Source organism: Rattus norvegicus, chromosome 17 (assembly GCF_036323735.1).
Source record: "Rattus norvegicus strain BN/NHsdMcwi chromosome 17, GRCr8, whole genome shotgun sequence".
NCBI lineage: Eukaryota > Metazoa > Chordata > Mammalia > Rodentia > Muridae > Rattus > Rattus norvegicus.
The window spans coordinates 30,778,890-30,799,671 of NC_086035.1; the positions used below are offsets into that span (position 1 = coordinate 30,778,890).

Genomic DNA, 20,782 nt, shown 5'->3' on the forward strand with positions numbered 1-20,782 from the left:
CCCGCCTTCCCCCTCATTCCAAGTCCTTAGCCTAATTAGTAAGCATAGAGGAATAAGACAAAATGGTGCCTCACACCTGGAATGCAGAAGACTGTGACAAGCTGGAGTTAGAGGCCTGAGTGGGCCACATGTGGAAACCCAGCCACAAAAAGGAAAAAGACACGTTTTCATTGGTTACTTTTCTACTTCGGGGACAAAATACTGACAAGAAGCAATGCCAGGGAGGAAGGGTTTATTGATGCTTACTTGGAGGTTGTGGTCTGTTACGGCGGGAGCATGAAGTGACTGGTCACGACAGCACCCACAGTTAGGAAATAGAAAGAGAGATGCGTATGATGCTAAGCTCATGGTCTCCATTTTGGTTGTTTGGGGTTTTTGTCTGTTTGTTTTGTTTTGTTTTGTTTTCAGTCTGCGACCCCCCACAACACATGGGGTGGTGCCATCCACATTCTGGGTTAAAAGTTTCAGAAACAGTCACAAAGACATCCAAACTTGAGTTTTGACGGTGATGCTATAAAGATCAGATAGTCAACTGTTTTTTTATTTTCAGGCATAAAGGGATGCTGCAGGAACCCGCTACTGCAATGTATACACAGGCATTGTTAACATATAGGTAAAGGCTGGTGTGTCTGCTAACAAAACTATTCACAAAGACAGGTGCAGAAGTGTAGTGTGCCCATAGGCTATAGCTTTCCAGCTCCCGAGCTAGTAAAAGGACTAGCAGTTACAGTCTTCCCCTGTAAAAGGACAGGCAGTTACAGTATAATTCCATCATCTGGGTACTTACCATGAACGCAGAATGTTCTAGGAACACAGAGAAGGGGTCTTGATCTAGCCTAGGAGGGAGACCTTTAGCTGAGATGATTGCTCTGATGTGAATGTAGAATGTATTTATTTCTGCATTTGTAACCCACACCTCTCTCTTAGTCTTCTGCTTGCAAAGGTGCCATCCACTCACTGACAGAAAAAATGGATAAGCCGTTGGGAAGGTCTAGCCTACTGTGGCTGAATGTGGTGAGCACAGGTTTTGACTGGAGGGTTTGTTTTATGGTGCTGAGAAGGGAACCCAGAGTCTAGCACACTGAAAAGCATTCTGCCACTGAGCCATGCCCCAGCCTCTGGTGGGGAGAGCTGTCTTATTCTTTCACACAGATGCTGAGCCAGGCATGTCAGGACAGACAGAGTGGGGTGGTTTACAGGAGAGCAGTTCCGTGAAGGGTCCTGAGGCTTTAGAGGGCTGGGGAGGTCCAGAGTGTGGCTCAGTCCTAACAGGAGCTGGCGTTCAGGCTTGTGGCGTGGTGTGTGGGCTATGGAGAGAACTTCACAGAACTGTGTTTGGCCAGCCTTCTCCTTCTTAAGTCCTCAGAATGGCTGACCAGTCTGAGGGCTTTCTGATCTCAGTCTGAAGTTTCCCACACTTGCCTCTTCTCCTGAATGAGTGAGTGGGTGTGCTTAAACATTGATGTAACAGACCAAGTTTGTTCATTACTGTGTGACACTAGGAGAGGCCCTCGGAGCTATTCGGGACAAAAGTTGGAGGTTTCTCAAGTGACAGTGTTTATTACTTGGAATAAATTAATGTGCACCTCTTGATTTTGCTGAGAATATGAAGGGTGTCTTGACACTCAAAGCTCTGTGGAGTTGAGTTCTTCCCTCCCCTCATTCTCGTATCTCTTTATACAATTGGCTCTCAACACCCTTCCTTTCTCACAGGTGATGATCATTAATGAAATATACAATTGCAGATCAGGGCAAGATTTCTCAAAAGTTCAGTTAATAGAAGGCATTGCTTATTACCAGTTTCTGCTGCCTTGCGAATATTGACTGAACTTCCCCCAAATGACACAGAAGTTTCTCTCAAGAGAATAAGACTCTTCCACAGTATGGAACTCTGCTTAGAGCTACCATGTGGAGCTTCCTTAAAGAAAAGGGAGAAAGGATTAAGTGACTCCCTGTATCAGTTTTTCCAGAAACAGTTCCACATCAGCTGATGTGCGAGGACAGCCAGGCGATGCTGCTTCTGTTTCCCCATAAACCGTGCTGGAACACAGTTCTCATCTCTAGCCCTGCAAAAAAATGATCCAGTTTGGTGAAAACGGAGGAAGTCCAGCTTCGGTCCATGAAGCATCACAGTGTGCCCTTCTGCCCCAGAGAGCTGCTGTCAAAGCAGGGAAGCCAGCCCCAAGAATGCTGTTTAGGAAAGGAGATGAAGTGTTGTCTAGGATTGGATGAATTGAAAATCACACTGTTAGCTATAAAAATGGTCATGGGATGTTTAAGAGCCCTAAGTAGCTTTCATGCTGCCGTGGCTTTGGTGTGGGTTTCCTGCAAAGAAAACAAAACAAACAAAAACAAAAACAAACTGGAGTGCAAAGTTTCTAGGCTAGGTGCATCCTCCCTTTAGCTTAAACAAGCTTATAAGTCATTTTTTTCTAGTTTCTTCCAACAAGCTCTAGTTAGTTTTTTTGTTTGTTTCATTTTGTTTTGTTTGCAGTAGGTTAAAGGGGGGAAATAAAGACGAAGAGCAATTGCAATCGCAATTAACAAAAACCATAGACAAAACTTTAAAAAAAAATTCCCCAGAGTACCTGGCAAGGATGTTGATGATGTCATTTAAGGAAGCTCACAAGCACGCCAACTCTAATTGGCACTTGTGTTGGCTACTGTTGACAACAGGCCTCCTGAAACTGGAGCATGAGCTTAGAGGCGAGAATGCAGAGAGTTTGAGGTTTTTCAAATTAGGCAGTATATCTTGAATTTTGATGAAGTCTTTTAAGAAAAAAAAGACTCCATATACTGCTAGAATAGAAATACTAAAAACAGTGGCTTTGGCTGCCTGTTTCCGAGAAGCTAATTGTAGTTCACACACTCCTTCAGTCTGGCTTCTGGAGACTGTTTCTTTTGTCCATATGTGACTCATCTTTGCATGTGTATGTGTGCTTCTACTGTGTGCACGTATGTATATGAGGGTATGCTCTTACAATTCCTGTTGTCTCTAGCTTAAAAGTAGCATAAAGCACATCCATATCGTATAACACACTGGTTCCTGGGAGGCTACAAAATGCTAGTTTGGAGAGGAAAAGCAATGACCCCATATTTCTCTAGATTCCTGCAACCTAGTTGGGTATTTTGTTCTATGTAAGTCATTGGAATTTGAAGCCATTTTGCCTTCTTCGTAGCATTGCCCTGAAAGATTTCCTTCTATCTTAACTGACTATGCTCGGGCAATGAGCAGGCAGTTGATACAGTGGTTGGCAAAACCTAGTGGTCTGGTGATAACAAGCTTACATGAGGAACTCCTCCCTAAGAGATCTTAGGGACAACTTACATTCATTCATTTAAAACCAAAACAAAACAAAAACACAAGAGAAACCCACAAAAGTAAACTTCATGGCTTGACTTCAGGCTATGAAAGTTGTTGCAAGCTGCTTCTTTTACAAGAAAAAAATAATTATTTATTTTCTATGTATGAGCGTTTTGCCTGAATAAATGAATCTCTGTGTACCTCGTATGTGTGTGGTGCATGTGAAGTCCAGAGGAGGATAACAGAGCCCCTGGAACTAGAGGTTACACATTATTGGAACTGCCATGTGGGTGCTGGGAGTTGAACCTGGGTCCTCTAAAATGGCAGCCAGCTCTTAACAGCTGAGGTGTCTTTCCAGCTCCCTACCCATGCATCTTGAGCCAAGGTTGCCCTGGCTGGCCTGGAACTCACAGAGATTCATTTGCTGTGCCTCCCACACGTAGGGATTCAAGGCAAACACCACCGTGACCTGCTGCAGAGCTTCTTTGTATGACGTTTGCTTGCTTTGAACCAGCAGTGTGATGAGTTACCCTAGGCTAGCCTTGAACGCTTGGGTTCACAGTATGTCTTTCAGTCATTAGGTGGCTGAGGCTTCAGGCATGTTACACTGCATCCAATTCTGTTTTAAAAACTCTTCTAAACATATCATTTGTTCATTTACTGGTTGACTAGCATAGGGTCTCATGTATCCTGGGCTGCTCTAAAACCCCATGCATAGATGAGGATGACCTTGGGCTTCTGATTCCACTGACGGCATCTCAAATGACAGACATGCCCAGGACACCGAATTTTCTGCCACGACGGGAGAGAGCCTACAGCCTAGTGCATGCAAGGCAAGCACTCTACCCACAAAACTATATCCTTAGCCTCTAGTTTTTTAGATTGTATGAAAATTTATATCCCCTAAAAGCTGAAAGGAATACGTACCCTTTTATTTATTTATTTTCTTAATGAGTTTTGTCTTACCCTCTTACCCTTATCACCATGTTATAGCTGACAGCTAATTGTAGTAAGTTCAGGAACTGCAAGAATAGTATGGGGTAGAAAATAAAAACTCAGTTTTTATTGTAGTCTCACAACTTTTTTTTAAATCTTCTGTGTGTGTGTGTGTGTGTGTGTGTGTGTGTGTGTGTGTGTGTGTGTGTGGGTTGGGGAGACTGACGTTTCAGAATGCCTCCTTTCCCCTGTGGACACCAGCTTTTGTCCTCACTTCTTTGCATGGTGACACTGTAATCCATAATGAAAGTTTCTGTTAGTCATTAGTTTTTGAAAGCAGAATTTTTACTGGCCACATTGGTTCCCTGTGACCTTTCCTCAGGAACTCGTATCTTATAAATTACAACTGGTGATGTCATTGCCTAGAGAATCTCTGTGGGCATCGCTGAAATTTTCTTTGGGAAAAAAGTTACCCAAGGTGAGGTTTGCTGGGCCAAAGGGTAGATACTACTTAAAGTAATGAGTTATGTGTTGTCAAACTTCTTCCAGAGAGGGGGTGCCTGCTGCCGTGCCTTGTATAAATCTGCACTTCTTTGTCTCTCATCTTTAGGAAAAAAATACATATACACACTAGATTTTCATTAACAGGTCAAATATTTCCTGGGTATGTTCTAACTCATTTATATTCCATATTTTGTAAATTGTCTGTGTATCCACATACATCATGTTAGTCTATATGCTAAGAAAATAAAACAATAGAAAAATAACTGTGAGATCTGTGAATATAGTTTTATAAATGTGAATATCTATAATTTTATTTATGATTTTTTTGATGTATAGAAATTTAAACTAATTGAAGTTAGTAATGTAGTAACAAACTAAAAACATCCATTAGCTTTTGAAAAAAGATTTATGTATTTTTATTTCATGTTTACCTGTATGTATGTATTATGTATGTGATGTATGTATGTATGTATGTGTGTACCACATGCATGTCGGGTGCCTATAGAGGTCAGAAGAGGGCAACAGATCCTCTGAAACAGAAGTTACAGATGGTTATGAGCTGCCATGTGGGTGCCAGGAACTGAACCCAGGTCCTCTGTAAGATCAGCAAGAGTTTGTATCCACTGAGCCATCTCTCTAGCCCCTTCCTCTCATTTCTTTAGGTAATTTTCTCCCATTAGTTTTTAACACAGATATTTGATTTCCACAATCAGATAAGTAACCTATCTTCTTCCAGCTTTTCAAAGATTCCTCTTACACATTTTATTAGGGAATTCCTTTTTACTGAGAACGTTTTCCCCTATGTCCCATTTTCCATCTTTTTTAGAAATGCAATTAGCGTCCTTTTGACAATTCTCCATTCTAACAAGTCGAGAAATTTGATAATTGCCTTAAAAATGATACAACTTCTGTTTCTTGTAGGCTGCCCATAAAATCTATAAGTACAAAAGCAACCTACCATATTTTCCCTCTCTTAAGTTTTTTTAATTAATTTTTTGAGCAGAACACATAGCAACTAATAAATAGAATGAAATCATTTGTCTTGCCCTTAAGTCTGAGGCCAGAGTTCCCTGTGGTATTGTAGGATGCTTCTGAAATGAGGTTGGTGGCAAAGAAGGCAAGAGAGGGCTGGTGAAATGGGCTGTGGCTTGAAGCTTTTATGACCCTGTTAAACCTGCTGATGGAGTGTTAACTTGCTTCATTAGAGGGCTGTTCCCATTGTTCTCTAGGGAATGGGTTTCCTGGAGGTAAAGTTAATGCCAGGCTGTATTGCTGCCGGAGAGTGGGGGTTTCACCCACATCATCCTTGGGAACTCTTTTTTCAAGGACATTCAGTCAAGGAAGGGGCGCAATTTGCAAATACGAGGCACTGCTGTAAGTCTTGCAGGAGACAGTGGTTAAATGCCGGGCAAAGGTGCCTCTTAAGTTTAGAACAGCTACAGGCTCTGGCTCCAGGAAGATTCTCAGCACAGCACTTTATACCCAGCCTGCCCCGTATTTCAGTTGGTAGTCTAGAAATTAGGAAGTCACTGTCCCAGCTACTGACTCAACTCACACTCTTGGTAAAGCCACCATCAGAGCTGTAGGCCCCAAGGTTAGATTCCCGCCAGGTCTGTCGTCCAGCAAAGCTGAATTCCCTGAACCACTCCACCAAGTGGTTCTTTTTCAGATCAAGTCAGGCCAGAGATGAGAGCTGGATAGCGTGGAGAGTTACTTGTTGTGCGCCCCCCTGGTTAGCTCGCCCTAAATCACGTTTGAAAGCTCTGTAAGGTCCTAGAAAGGGTGTTTTTAGCCTGCTGCATACATTACAGGAATGCCCACCAGGAGGAGGGTCCTGCTATCTTGTGTGTCCAGGGAACATCTCCCTCACCCCTAGAAATTAGGATGGCTATAGCTGTAGTTAACATGGGTAGACATTCGGGTTGCATATTTAAAAGGTTTCCGATGTTCTGCTGGTATTGGTGATTGATTGATGGAGGGGGAAATAATCCAGATCATTAAGTCCTGGTCTTAGACTTTTTACAACATTGCTCCAGTTGGATGGTTTTTTGATGGAGCATTTAAATCCTAAAGACTCAGTTTAACTTTCTGTCTAACTAATCAGCATAATCTTATTGTCAGCGTAATCTACGGCAACGAGAACAAATTTGAGAGCCAGGGGATGGCGAAGCTTCCTCATACTTCTGAAATTCTTTGGTGGATTCTTTAAAAGATAACAATGTGTGAGGGCACACTTCATGTGCCCAGCACATTTTTCTGGTAGAAGTTAAACACGGGAGCCAACTTCGTAGATTTCCCCCGCCCTCACCCCAACTCCCCCATCTCCACCCCACCCCAAGAGCTCAGTGGAATGTGCCTCCAGGATGGTGAGGGTGTTGGTGTAGGTGGATCCCAGCATGAATAACCCCTATCTTGCTAAACTTGCTGGGTGCTCCTAGGCACAGTGCTTGTTAACTCAAGATAAGTATCCAGCTGAGGAAGCCATGGAGCACTGGTAGCCGCCTTGCCCTGGATTCCCTGGTCTGCCACCCTAGGGTGGGTGATTCCCCATAGAGGCTGAGCTCATTAATGCCAACCAGGCTTCCTCTCCTACTGCCAGCCTGAGTAGCTCAGTCTCCCTCTATGTTCTAATAATTTTCCACTCTGGCATTGTTAATTGATAGGGGTCACTTTGAGGTGACTCCCAAACAACTTATTAGGTGGTAACTAAATTGGGTCTGGCTGCCCTGGGCTGGGTGTAGTAATTGGCTCAGGTGACTGAGTTGGCCAAATTGCAGGCTATTTTCTTCACTTCCCTGGATGTTTTTATTAAAGTCTCCCGTCACCCGGCCATTTAATATAAGTGTAATGCACTCTTTTGCATCATTTAACCTTGAGTAAACTCATCAATGAGGAGACTTAGTAGAGATGTGAAAGGAGTTTAAAAGTAGGGTGAATGAAAGAGACAGCAGCCAGTGTGCTTCTCCCAGGGAGCAACCTGGTCTGTCCAGCTTAGTGCTTGTCAAGAGTATACCAGGCTGACGTCTACGCAGGTGCCGTGTAGCTGGGGGTTGAACCAGTCAGGTGCTGCCTCTCTCAGAATGTTTACATGCAGCTGGGAAAACAGTGCACCCACATTCCTATGACAAAGCTGTGACATGTTTTAAGACCAAGTCTGCCCTTCTGGCCTTAGAAAGGTATTTATTATCAAATGTTTCTTCTAGAAACATCAGTGAATGTTGACTTCCTAGGCTGTCTCCAAGAAACCTACTTTGGCTGTCTTGGAGCTTCACATTTCACTTACAAGTGGACAAAGGTGTAGTCAGCAGTGATATCTCTGTGGAATGTTAGCTTCTCCCTATTCTTGGGAGGTGATTGAAGCCTGGGGTGGGGAAGCCTATGGGTTGGCTCCACTGTGGCTTGGGAAGGCAGGGTAGGATCTTATGGAAGTTCTCAAATCCAAGACAGTCAGTCTGTGTGGCTCAGGCTGACCTGGACAGCCTTCCTGCAGGAGTTTTCACTCAGAGCACTGGGAGTGGAGCTTCTCAAATCTGCGCTTCTGGCTTATTCCCAGGCAATGGAGCCCCTGTGGTTTTGAGACCTCCTTTAAGGAATTCCTGCTCTGAAGTGACATTCTGAGCAGTCAATAGCTCTCCTCCCCAGACACATGAATACATCTAGACAGCAAGCCCCAAACCATCCTTCTTGGCCTTTGTGTGACTTGTGCTTGATCCTCTTGCCTTCCTTGCTAAGTTTTGATTCAGACCACCTGGAGCCAGCTCAGTAGGTAAAGGAATAAGTTAGGCCTTCTAAGTCTGGATCCTGCCACAGAGCATGGGAGGAGCAAATATCCCAAAGAGTCCTGGGCAGAAGTCAGAGCAGTGACAGATGACCCCTTCCTTCTCTGTCTAGGATGGGTTTCCTTGGCAACTGCTGATATAGACCATCTTCCAAATTCCCCTAAAGCCGTGACCTGTGGCTGTTGTATCCTTGGCCTCCATTGAGGTCTCCAGAATTTTGGAAGTGGTCAGACTTGGGGGTACCAGTCTAGGCACTACATTCTAGGTCTCCCTATAGGCAGACACTCAACGCTAGAGATGCCTAAGAAGACAGTATCTAGATCCTGTTTCGGCCCCATACCTTCCACCCCTGACCCCCTCACCCTTGTTGGCTGCCGCTAGCACACTCTTTGTTCTAACATTCTTAATTGTCCCCATGGTGGAGCATGTCTCCAGTTGGGATCAGTAACCCACCACCCTCGTACCCTTTAACCTGGGGTCAAAAGCTCCAAGCTGTAGCATCAGGAAGAAGGGCTTCTCTGCCACTGAGAATGGATGGCAACACAAAACAGCCAGAACAGGTGGTACAGGCTGCCAGTCACCCCCACTCCCGTTTGATTGCCCCTCTGACCTAAAGGTAAACTCTGTGCGTGTGTGTGTGTGTGTGTGTGTGTGTGTCTGTGTGTGTGTGTTTGTGTGTGTGTCTGTGTGTCTGTATGCACGCGCATGCCTCAGACCTTTTCCACTTTGGCAAACAGGAAAGATAATAATTAAAATATAATAAAATAAAATAATAATTAAAGATCTCTCTCCCCCATCTTCCCTCCCTCATTTCCTTCATCCCTCCCTCTTTTTCTCTCTCTTCCTTTGTGTGTGCATGTGAATGATGTGTATGTATGAGTGTGTGTCTGTGAGTGAGTAAGCATACATGCTGTAACACATGTGAAGGTCAGGGGACAGCCTCAGGAGCCAGCCCTCACCTCTTTGGTTTGAGACAGAGCCTCTTTGTTGCTCACCGCTATGTATGCCAGTCTAGCTGGTTCACAGACTTCCAGGGACTCCATTGTCTCCATCTCCCATCTCGCTGTAGGAGCTCACAGGAGAACATTATTATACCCAGTTCTTTTGTCAATTTTGGAGATTCAAACTCAAGTGTTCAACATGTATATGACAGGTTCTTTTTGGACTGAGCCATCTCCCTAGCCCTGAGGATCATTTTCATTCTTCCTTTTAAGTAGTGAAACTTAACTGCACAAAATAGACTAAATCTGAGACTCCAGCAGTGTAGTTAGTTGTGTAATTTGTGTAAACGCAATTTACAAGGGGGAAAAAAGAGACTATATAAAGCTCTTAATCCAGCATTTACTATTAACTCCCCCCACCCCAGACTAGAGTTTAGAGAGTATAATGGAGCGGAAATGCAAGTCTTGCCTTTCGTTTCTTTGTGTTATTATAGCACCTCATAAGAAATTTGCCTGAGCCGTCCCATCACCTGGATTCCAGCAACTCTGTGAAATGCGAAGGGTTTCTGGTCACCAGGATGTCACCCGTCTCTTTAGCCATTCTCCTCTCCCTCAGTTTCCTGTGGTGGTTGGGACAGAAGGTGCACACTCATCCCCAGATCTCATGCATCGCTTCTTACAGACATAGATAATCTGTTTAGATTAAAGAACCACATTTCATTTTGTGGGCAGATTAAGAGTTCCCTTTGGATTTTCAGCAGGCCCACAATGATGTTCTTTGCGGCACACGTGATATGGCCCTAGTGACAGTGCCAAGACCCTTTCAGGTTTTATATTGTCCTTGCGATTGAGTGCAACTAGTTCTGTGTATGCGTCTCTCTGATTTATCTTCTGTTTGCCCCTCTCTAGTGGGATCTTGTGTGTGATAATGCCTGGAAAGTCCATGTCGCTAAGTTCTCCTTACTGGTTGGATTAATCTTTGGCTACCTAATAACTGGATGCATTGCTGACTGGTGAGTACCGACACACCTGACACATGGACCTTTGGAAGGCACAGCACACCTTTGCTAGCTAAGGAGGAGTGGTCAGGGTTAGCACCGGGTCACTGTGCCTTTGCTCTGCTTGCCATTGATGCCAGGATAGAAGCTGCCACTTGAAGAACGCAGTCAAAAAGGAATTGACCAGTGCACATGACAGACCAGTGAGAAAGGAGTATTTTAATGCATTCAAGACTATCCTGCAGCCCCATTTAATTCCAGTAATTTCTGCTTAGCTGGGAGGAGCTTGAGCATGGAGATGAACAGCGGGGCACCAAGTGGGTGGGTGCACGAAATACATTTTAAAATGGAGAGCCATGAAATGGCTGTACCTGTACTCTCTGCTACCGGGGACCGAGGCAGAGGATTGCTTGAAATCAGTGAGGCCAGCCTGAGCCACATAATGGAACCCTATCTCCAAAACCTGGAAAAAAATGGTGAAGGAGTTGGAGACCCTTCACCTTATGAATGGAGATAATGTCAACCTGGATTAACATCTTAAAGAAGACAGTCCTCGGCTCAGCCAGGAGCTGCCTGTGGGATGCCAATGAGAGAGGAACTAATGGCATTTGGGTAGTGGGTAGGCATTATGGACAAGGGAAGGGTAGCAATCAGCAGTTTCCAGAGCAAAGTGTGTGGTTCAGGAGGAAATGATAAAGGGGACCAGGAGGAGCCGGGTTAGTGATAAAGGCCACAGCATCATGGGAAGCCACTGCATAGGGGCTGGAGACATGGCTCAGTAGTTAAGAGCAGTTGCTGCTTATCCAGAGGACATGTGTGCAGGCAGAACTCTCATACATAAGAATAAGCAGATAATTTTTTAAAAGGAGCCCATTGCTTACTGATCACTGTGTACCAGGAAGTATCAGGTACTCCCATGCATTAAGGTGACCACCGGTCCTCACGGTCCACCCATACACAGGTACTGTTACAATCATTGTTCATTGCTGAAAAACTAGAGCCCAGAAACCTAAGTCGATTTCCAAGTCCACTCAGCTATAAGCTGCAGTCAGGAACAGACCACATGGCCCAGAACTGCTTCTCTGACAGCATACCACAGCACTTTTATTTAAAGCATTGTATGGTCACAAGGACACTATGTTGCTGGTTCCAAGAGGGAAGACAACTGGATAATGTCAGGGACTGCACTGCTTAAGGACAAAGATGTGGGGTGGCTGTTTTCTATTGCACTCTTTTTATAAGAATGTGTGTGTGTGTATGTATCTGTGTGTGTGTCTGTGTCTGTGTGTGTCTGTGTTTGTGTCTGTACGTATTTGTGTGTGTGTCTGTGTGTATGTGTGTGTGTTTGTATCTGTGTGTCTATGTCTGTGTATGTGTGTTTGTGTCTGTGTGTGTATATGTGTGTGTTTGTGTGTGTGTGTCTGTGTCTGTATGTATATGTGTGTGTATCTCTGTGTGTGTCTGTGTGTGTTTGTGTGTGTGTGTTTGTGTGTGTATATATCTGTGTGTGTGTCTGTCTCTGTGTGTGTTTGTGTTTGTGTCTGTACGTATATGTGTGTGTGAGTGTGTGTGTCTGTGTGTATGTGTGTGTGTGTATCTGTGTATGTGGCTATGTCTGTGCATGTGTTTGTGCCTCTGTGTGTGTGTGTGTGTGTGTGTGTGTGTGTGTGTGTGTGTGTGTGTGTGTGTTCCTGGTGCCTTCTATATCCTGGTTAGCTGAGAAAGCTAGAAAGAGGGAATGGTTGCAGAGAGTTCTCAGACTACTTTAAGGGGTGGAAATTTTCTTCCTCAAACTAGTGTCTATTTGTGTGAGCATACAGTGTGATTTCCTGTGAGCCCAGAATCTGCTAAGTCACCATTTCCAGGGCTTCCTATGGACACATTCCTTGTGCTCAGCAATGAAACTGGCAGTGATCTCTGCAGGGCTGTGCCAGGAGCTGGCTAGTTTTTGAGGTTGGGGATGAGGATGGGGAAGGTAAAGTTTTATTTAACCAGATGCTTGGGTTGCTAGCTTTTCAACACAAACTATACTAAGCTGGCAAGCACTGCTTCCTAGTGGACATCACTGACAGAAATCAGATACCGTATGACCCTTGGCCCTCCTTTCTGAGAAACGCAGACTTGATGGTGCAAGTGATTACTACAATAGGAAATGCAGAGTTTTATCAAAGAATTGATCCATCAAGGTGTAAGCTGCATCCGGTTCTTTCTTGCACATTTATACCCAGCAGCCTCTCTGATCACACTACAGGCCTGAAGCGGGGGGCAAAAGACTAGAGAGTTTGGGTCTTGCTCAGTGTGACCAGAGTCTGATGGCACAAACCCAGTTCTCTGGCAGTGCCTTTCTGGGGGTTGAGCGAACAGGCAGGGGTGCCCCAGGGAGTCATCGTGAATGCTGAACATCGCTCTGGGAGAGTCTGTGTGGCCTTCCTTCCATTTCAGACAAATTTTGTGTTTCTCACACCTTTCCTACATTTTAGGGGGACGTATTTTACTCTCTGCTTAAGCCTTACCTTTAAGGAAGTCACCCTGTTTAAGGGAACTCTGGGTCTCACAGCAGGAGCTCTCTAAAATGGCAGCTACCATGTACAGACATTTAGGTTTTTCTGGAAGGGTTTTGGGGCGGTTGAGATGACTCAGTGGGTAAGAGCACTTGCTGCCTAGGCAAGAGGAGCTGAGTTTGAATCCCCAGCACCTATGTGAAAGGCTAGGCGTGGCCACAGGTGCCTAATCCCAGAGCTATTGAGACAGAGGCAGGAGGATATGGGAGGCTTGCTGGCTGCTGGCCTGTTCCCAGGTTAAGTGAGTATACTAATCAGATTTATGTCAACTTGATACAAGCTAGAGTCCTCAGAGAAGGGGGGAGCCTCAACTGAGAAAATGTCTCTATAAGATTAGGCTGTAAGCAGGCGTGTAGGGTATTTTCTTAGTAAGTGATTGACAGGGGAGGGCCCAGCCCCTTGTGAGCATTGCCATCCCTAGGCTCGTGGCCCTGGGTTCTATAAGAAAGCAGGCAGAACAAGCCATGAGGAGCAAGCCAGTAAGCAGCACACCTCCACAGCCTCTGCATCACCTTCTCTATCCAGGTCCCTGCCTTGCTTGAGCTCCTATCCTGACTTCCTTCCATGATGAATTATGATGTGGAAGCATAAGCTGGGAAAACCCTTCCTGGCCAAGTTTCTTAGGTCATGGTGTTTCGTCACAGCAATAGAAACCCTGACTAAGGCAGTGAGAGAGAGAGACCTTGTTCCAAGGGGGTATGGTAGAGAACCACAGAGCAGGATATCCAACATCCTCCTCTAACCTCTACCAATCACATACACCACACACTGTCACATACAAGCACATATAAATACTTAAAATAATAGAACAACTTTTAAAATAATAAACTATTTTAGAGATCATATTAGTTCAGCTATATGTGAGACTCATGGGATAGGGCTCTGTTGAGGGATTGCCTGTGTTTATGACAGCAATAGACTGGATGAAAGTATAGCTGGGGGGAGGGGACATTTCAGGCATTGGTCTCTGCTACACTGCAAGAGGTACCTGCCAGGTCCCCTCTACACAATGCCTCTCTCTCCCACACATGTGTGATTACCTGTCCCCTCCCCCATCCCTGCGGATAGAAACTTCAAAGTGGATATTGTCCTGCAGGTTCTCTGCCAGCTTGCTTCATCATGTTTTATAAACAATCCCTGAATTTAAACTTCTCCAGTCACTTTATTGGGATGAGATTTCTGTTTGGAGACCCAGTATCAGTTCCCTGTGACTGCTGTCACTAACTATTACATGCTTGGTGGCTTCCACACAAATTAATCATTTTACAGTTCACAATCCAGACATGGGTGTCACTGGAATAAAACAGATACCACCAGGGCAGAACTCCTTCCCAGAGGTGGGGGTGGAGGTTGGGGAGGGGAAGAGGGGACAGCTATTTCTTTGTCTTTTCTAGCTCCTAGCAGCCACCTGTTTTCTGGGTTCCTCCATCTTCAGAACCAGTAAAATCAAGTTCTTTCATGCTGCCCTTCTTGGAAAATCAGTTCATTTGAGGTGATTCCATTTTCAGAGTCCCTCTTGCACAGAATGATGAACAGGGAAAAAAAAAAAAGATAGATTCCGAGAATTCAATTCAGATAGGGACATCTTTGAAGATCCTCAAAGATAAAGACTTAGGCTGTCACCCACCTCTGATCCCACTCCTGGAAACTGGCTCACATGAGGCTTGTAATTCACTTGTAGTGAACGGTCACTGAGTGGCTGGCACATTCCCACACTTGTCATAAATCCCATAGACACAAGTGAGCCTGGTGGGAAAGCATGGCTTCCCCAAGACCACATAGCTCAGAAATGATATGATATGAGCCTGGGTGCAGAACCAAGGTGTTCTGACTGCAGGGATCACGTGTGCCCAACAGCCCCCATTGATTGACAGGTGTAATGATTTACTGGTTTACGGGATCAGGGAGAGGTGTGCTTAGAATGTTTTGGTTTATTTGTTCCTTTAGCAAAATTTAAAACCAAAAAAAATCGAGCATCTTTTCTAAGACCAAATCAGAACAGGAAAAAGTGTGTTTGAACGTCAGGAAGACATGGGCTGGGAGCATACACCAGAGATCAGGAAGGCTCCGGGAGATTATAGGTAGGAGGATTGCCAGTTTGAGGCCAACCTGGGCTACTCAGAAAGTTCTAGGTTAGACAAACTGGGCTGCATGGAAAGACCGTATCAAACAGCAGTAAGAAGCACAGGAGGAGGATGAAAGCTGAGTCCTTTAGCTTGGGGTTTCAGGCTGGCCTGTTGTGCCTGCCCCATGTTTTCTTAAAATACTTTACTTTGTATTTATATCATAGTTTAACTGTCAAATTTTATATATTTACATTTCATTTTTAAAACTATTATATATATTACTGTTATATATTTATATATTTTACATGTGTTATATTTTATATTACATGTTACATAAATTAAAATTATAGACAAGACAGAGCAAGGCCTTGTATTAGTTTATCTTAAAAATGAGCTTTAAGTGGGAGATCATTTACATACACGCGTGCGCGAACACACACACACACACACACACACACACACACACACACACACACACACACACGACCTGCTCTTTAATGAGCACCAGTCAATGATTTTGAATGTGTTTATAGAGTTAGGTCCTTTGCCCACCCTGAGTTTAAATCATTTCCATCATCCTTGTGGGGACTGGGAAATGTTCTCTTAAACATTCTCTCTTCTCACCCAGCCCTGGGCAGCAACTATTCTATCAGCTACCTCTTTGCCCCATGCCCTCCCTGGTTTACTTGTATATCAATGCCTTGTCATAAGTGTCCCATTTAGCTAACCTATGTAATGTTTCAGGCACCTGGCCAGCATTCCTTGCTCCCCTCTTCTGCCAGTCTCTCTGTGAACTATCCTTTAGCCCAAGCCAGTTGTCTTAAATATTAATTTGTTTGCTGCAGCTTGCCATAGTTGTAATAAGTAGAGAAAGTGGACGGTTATATGGGGACTAGGGAGCTCGTGACTTTTCAATTTCCATGGACTACCCCATCTGTCCTCTGACTGCCCACAAGTACATTGTTCCTTAGTGGCCACTGATTAGACACCAGTCAGCTCTGTGTGTGGTTTGTAGACTCAGTATATCACTACCCTTTCCTACAGGGTCTACGGTGAGACACCAGAGCGTTTATTTAGAGTTCAAAGTGTCCAGGCTTAGTGCGAGATCCCTGTGGCCCCTGTAGAATTACATGTTGCTATGTAGGTGAAGCAAATTGCAGCTGACCCCAACCTTAGACCTATAGGCCGCTGGCGAAACAAGATTCCTCCCTAAGGAAACAATATGCTGTCCCTTCATGTCTGTTTACTTTTGGGCCAGTTCCAAAGGTTGGCACTTTCTCGAGACATTTTATGTTGGGTGTGTCAAGGTTTGTGTTTGGGGAGTTGTTATTGATTTTATTCTCCTCCCCTGACGTATCCCTGTTTATACACAGAGATGGACTCAACGACAGCAATCAAGGCCACAACATAATTCGCCCTCCTAGTAGCTGTTTGAGCTCTGTTCTTAGTTCCAGATGAGGATGTGGGCTTAATGTCTCACAAGAGACCTCTATCCCAAGGGAGCAAGCCATGATCTAGTGACAGGGATATAAGTGGTGTGAAGACACTTAGCCCATACTCCTTCAACATACACAGAATACTCACTGGAGGCTGGGTTTCAGCTCTTACCATTGCCCTCCTATTTAACATTGACGCCTGGTTTCTCCCCTCTTCACATGCAGGGTTGGCCGGCGGCCTGTGCTGTTGTTTTCTGTCATCTTCATCCTCATCTTTGGACTGACTGTGGCACTGTCGGTGAATGTGACAATGTTCAGCACACTCAGGTTCTTTGAAGGATTTTGCCTGGCTGGAATCATCCTCACCCTGTATGCATTACGTAAGTAGGAACTGCCATGATGAGTCCCTATGAAAATCAGCCCAGGTGTTGCCGCCTGAGAGGTTCCGGGCAGGAACTGTGTGTGCTAGGTTTTGGGGTGGTAACACTTGGGAAATGCACACCCTTGACACCTTTGTGGTTACCAGGACACTTCCAGCTTGGGCTCAGTGCCCGGCATCAAGGAGAATGGAAATTTGCATAATGGTTTGGAGATTCGGGGACCTTCTCAGGCTGGTATGGGGGCTGCTGATTTCTCTGGAAGTTTCTGTATTGGCATTCTGTGCACTTCCTAATATACCATTGGGCTCCCCAGCCCTGGATCCAGCAGAGCACCCTGAAGAATTATCTGTTTGAACTGTACTAGGCATACCCTAGACTTCTTGAGATGTTTTCTTCTACTTTAAGACCATACAAAATGTACATTTTTTTTTAAACCTTCTTTTGGGCATGACCATAGTGCTCTAACCGTCAGCCTAAGTCCTAAAGCATTAGGTGGCAAGGCCTGCTAACATTCATTCTTTGGAAACAGCATGGAGAAAGCATTCAGTGGATCTGCCATATTTGTTTCCTGTATGATCTCCGCTGTCAAATATGGTTGCTTTTACTAGTTTTCCATTCTCTGGAAGACAACCACATACCCACACAGAAGGAGAGTCAGTAGCTGTTTTACTTGCTGGTTTTGTGCTCCCCAACCCACCCCCACCACTGCCTGTGGAAAGACCTGTTGGCTTACTGGGCAGATAATGTTCGGGCATACCTGATCTTTGATAGCAGGGAGGAGTTAGGTCTAGATTAGGTAATGATTTCTCAAGTAATAAAATCTGAATCGGTCCAGTTCTCTTCAATTTGCATGTTAAAGGTTTCTTTAGATAACCTAAATTTCTGTCCCAGTGTAAATGGATTTGTTTCTAACTCCTAGGTAGTCTCCCTATTTGCACATTGTTCTGAAAAGAGCCAGACAGTAAAAATTTAGGCACTGGGGGTCCTGGGGTCTCTGTTGTAATGTGGAAGTGACCATCCACATACACATGTAAATGACCAGCGATAGCTTGTTAGCATACAAGTTTATTCGCTGAATCACTGAAGCAGATCATACACCATTTTGGGCCAGGAGTCCAGGACCTGCCCAGCACTAATGGAAGCCACTCCTGTGGTAGATTGACAACACAAGCTTTAAGCTTGTCCTCTCATCTTAATGTCCTTAGTTTAATGCCTTCTTTGTACAATTCTCTGACTTTGGTAATTCTCTTATTGTATGTATTTGTATAAACAGCCTGCCAATTTTGTTTTCTGAAGTAGAACAAGCTGTTAACAACAATGGTGTCTGTGGCTGGAGAGATGGCCCAGTGGTTAATAGCTTTTCCTGTTCCCTCAGAGGACAGAAGTGTAGATTCCAGCACCCATGTTGGGAAGCCAACAAGCACTTGCCACTATAGCTCCAGGGCATCTAACACCCTCTGATGGTCTCCATGGCTTCCTGTGTACACAGAGATGTTCACATACATACAAACAAGTAATTAAATCAATCTCTCTTTTTTTTAAAGGGTCATGTTTTTCAAAATTGAGAATAACATCCAAACGTCGTGACACGTGCACTTGCAATGAAAACATGCATGTGTCTCACAGTGACCTCTTAGATTATCTCAGATAGCAAAACTAAAGTGAAGCAAAAGGATGTGAACAATGCCCGAGACCCCACTTAAGCAGTGACCATGAGGAGGGCTTTGTTAAGAGATGATTAACAAGCCAACCCTGACAGTGGAAAATAGAAAACCAGGAACCAAAATCATAATTGGTAGATGAGTTGGGATGGAAATGGGTAGAGGGACTGGGGTGGCCCAGTTCTCCAAATCCCTGGGCCATCTTGAGAGCCATCTACCAATACAGAGCTGGTGACTATGGGACATAATAGGATGCTCTCAGTCAACAGAGCTGGGAGGTGTGAATTTCCCTTTAGCATGCTTGCCAGCTTTCTAAAGCAAGCACTTAGGTAAATCCTGTTAATTTTGCTATTAATAAGTTGGTTATTGATAAGTTGGGCTATGGGATAAAGGAGTTCCTAGCCCCAAAGACAAATAGAATACTTCTGGACATTAATTCTTTGCAAGTGACATCTTTAATGGTCCCCAAATTTTCTCCTTCATCATCTAGAAGCTTCTTATGTCGCCTTAAGCCTCTGCTGGGAAGGCCTGGCCTTTGTTAACACAGACCCGGTCTTTATTCTTAATCTTGAGGTGCTTGTTAATGGAACTGGCAAAATAATATATTTTGCCATTTTGATTTCTTATGTTCCTGGCCTGGAGAGTGGGCTGCTTGTTGCAAGAAATACTGCTGCCCAGGCAGTGGTGGTCAAGTCTTTAATCCCAGCACTTGGGAGGCAGAGGCAGGCAGATCTCTGAGTGGATCTTGAGGCCAGCCTGGTCTACAGAGTGAGCTCCAGGACAACCAGGGCTACACAGAGAAACCCTGTCTTGAAAAACAGAAAACAAACAACAGAAATGCTGCTGACTTGTGGGTATTTTCTGCTTTATTAGCAAGGCTGCCTAAGGTTTCTGGTTTTTTTTTTTTCTGCTTTGGATTTTGTTCAAAGGTACACTATGGTTAAATTTCTACCCTTTATACTTTTGTTTTCTTCAAGTGGTCAACAGGATAAGTGGTTGTGTAATAAGACATAAAATAGAGATGATTTTGAACAGCAACAGAGTGTGCACTATCAAAAGAAGAGGTCAGGTCTGAACAGGACCACAGGAGTGGTGGCTGCCCTGTGCTGAACCATTGTGAAGTACCCAGGCACTTAAACACACCAGCTATATCAGAGGGCAGCTTTTCCTCTTTTTAACCTATGCATGTGAGTGTGTTTGCATTCACACATACCCACTCACACATGGTGGAACACACAGAATTAGTTGTAAGAGACACAGACAAGAAGTGCAGATCATATCTCCCGTCTCTTGAAAGTCATGCCATCTTATCAAGGACTAAAGAGATGGTTACATAAGCAGATTCAACTGATTGCCGCATGGCTCTCGTTCCCAGCTAAGACCATAATGTCACAGGCCAGGTGATCCAGCACTGCTTAAGATGTAGCTGTCTTCCAAGCAAGCCTCTGCATACTGTGGCACTCAGTCCCAGTTCCTCAGGAAGCTGAAGTAGGAGGATAGCTTGAGACCAGGGTTTAAAGTCAGTCTAGACAGCGTAACGGGGCCTGTAAAAAAACAAAAGAAGAACAAAAGAAAACAAACAAACAAAGCAAAAGCTTTTTTAAAAAAGGGCAAGATTATTGCCTTGTTTTATTTTTTAAGTTGATTTGATGTTGGATGTAGTAGGATTTTGTTGTTGTTTTTGGATTTTGTTTGCTTGTTTGTTTGCTTGCTTGCTTGTTTTTGCAGTGCTAGGGACAGGATCCAGGACCTCTCATCTTCTAGCAAAAAGTGCTACTATCAAGCTACACCTCTGGTCCATTTTTAAAAACACTTTACTCAATTTATTTATTTTTTGTGTTTTTAAAAAGTCTTTTATTTCTCCCCTTTCCTCCTCCCTCCACACCTTTCGATCCTTTCCTTGCTGTTCTATATATAACTTGTCTGCCCAGTCTGTATAATGTCACCTGTATCTATGTTTCAGGATGTACCACTAGATCATATTATCACAGATGCCTCTTCTTAGTTTCTCTGGTCATTAAATCTCCACCCTCTTAACTATTACAGTTTTCTCTTCCTGTAATTCTGCTTTTCTGGTTTGAAACAATGGATATTTCCTTTTGCTAGCAGAGAGCTTCCCTGGAGATAAACATGTAAATGTAACTATGTAAGTTTTTTTTAAAAACTAACAATGAATAACTTTCTTGAAAAATCCTCTCAAGGCAGTTCTCATTTTA

At 44.1% G+C, this 20,782-nt stretch overlaps 1 protein-coding gene across 6 annotated transcripts in view; it reads left to right on the plus strand.

Moving 5' to 3' along the window:
* Slc22a23 (solute carrier family 22, member 23) overlaps nt 1-20,782 on the plus strand; it is a 165,695-nt gene that overhangs the window by 29,445 nt on the left and 115,468 nt on the right. For 4 of the 6 annotated variants that reach the window (XR_010058929.1, NM_022624.1, XM_006253845.5 and 1 more), the window contains exons 2-3: nt 10,374-10,477; nt 16,751-16,905. Coding sequence is in view for 5 of the 6 variants with exons in the window: in NM_022624.1 (NP_072146.1) it covers nt 10,374-10,477; nt 16,751-16,905 (259 nt within the window). In the remaining variant the exon portion in view is untranslated. The remainder of the gene's footprint in view (nt 1-10,373; nt 10,478-16,750; nt 16,906-20,782) is intronic. The other 2 variants (XM_039096053.2, XM_063276725.1) reach the window with 1 other exon arrangement.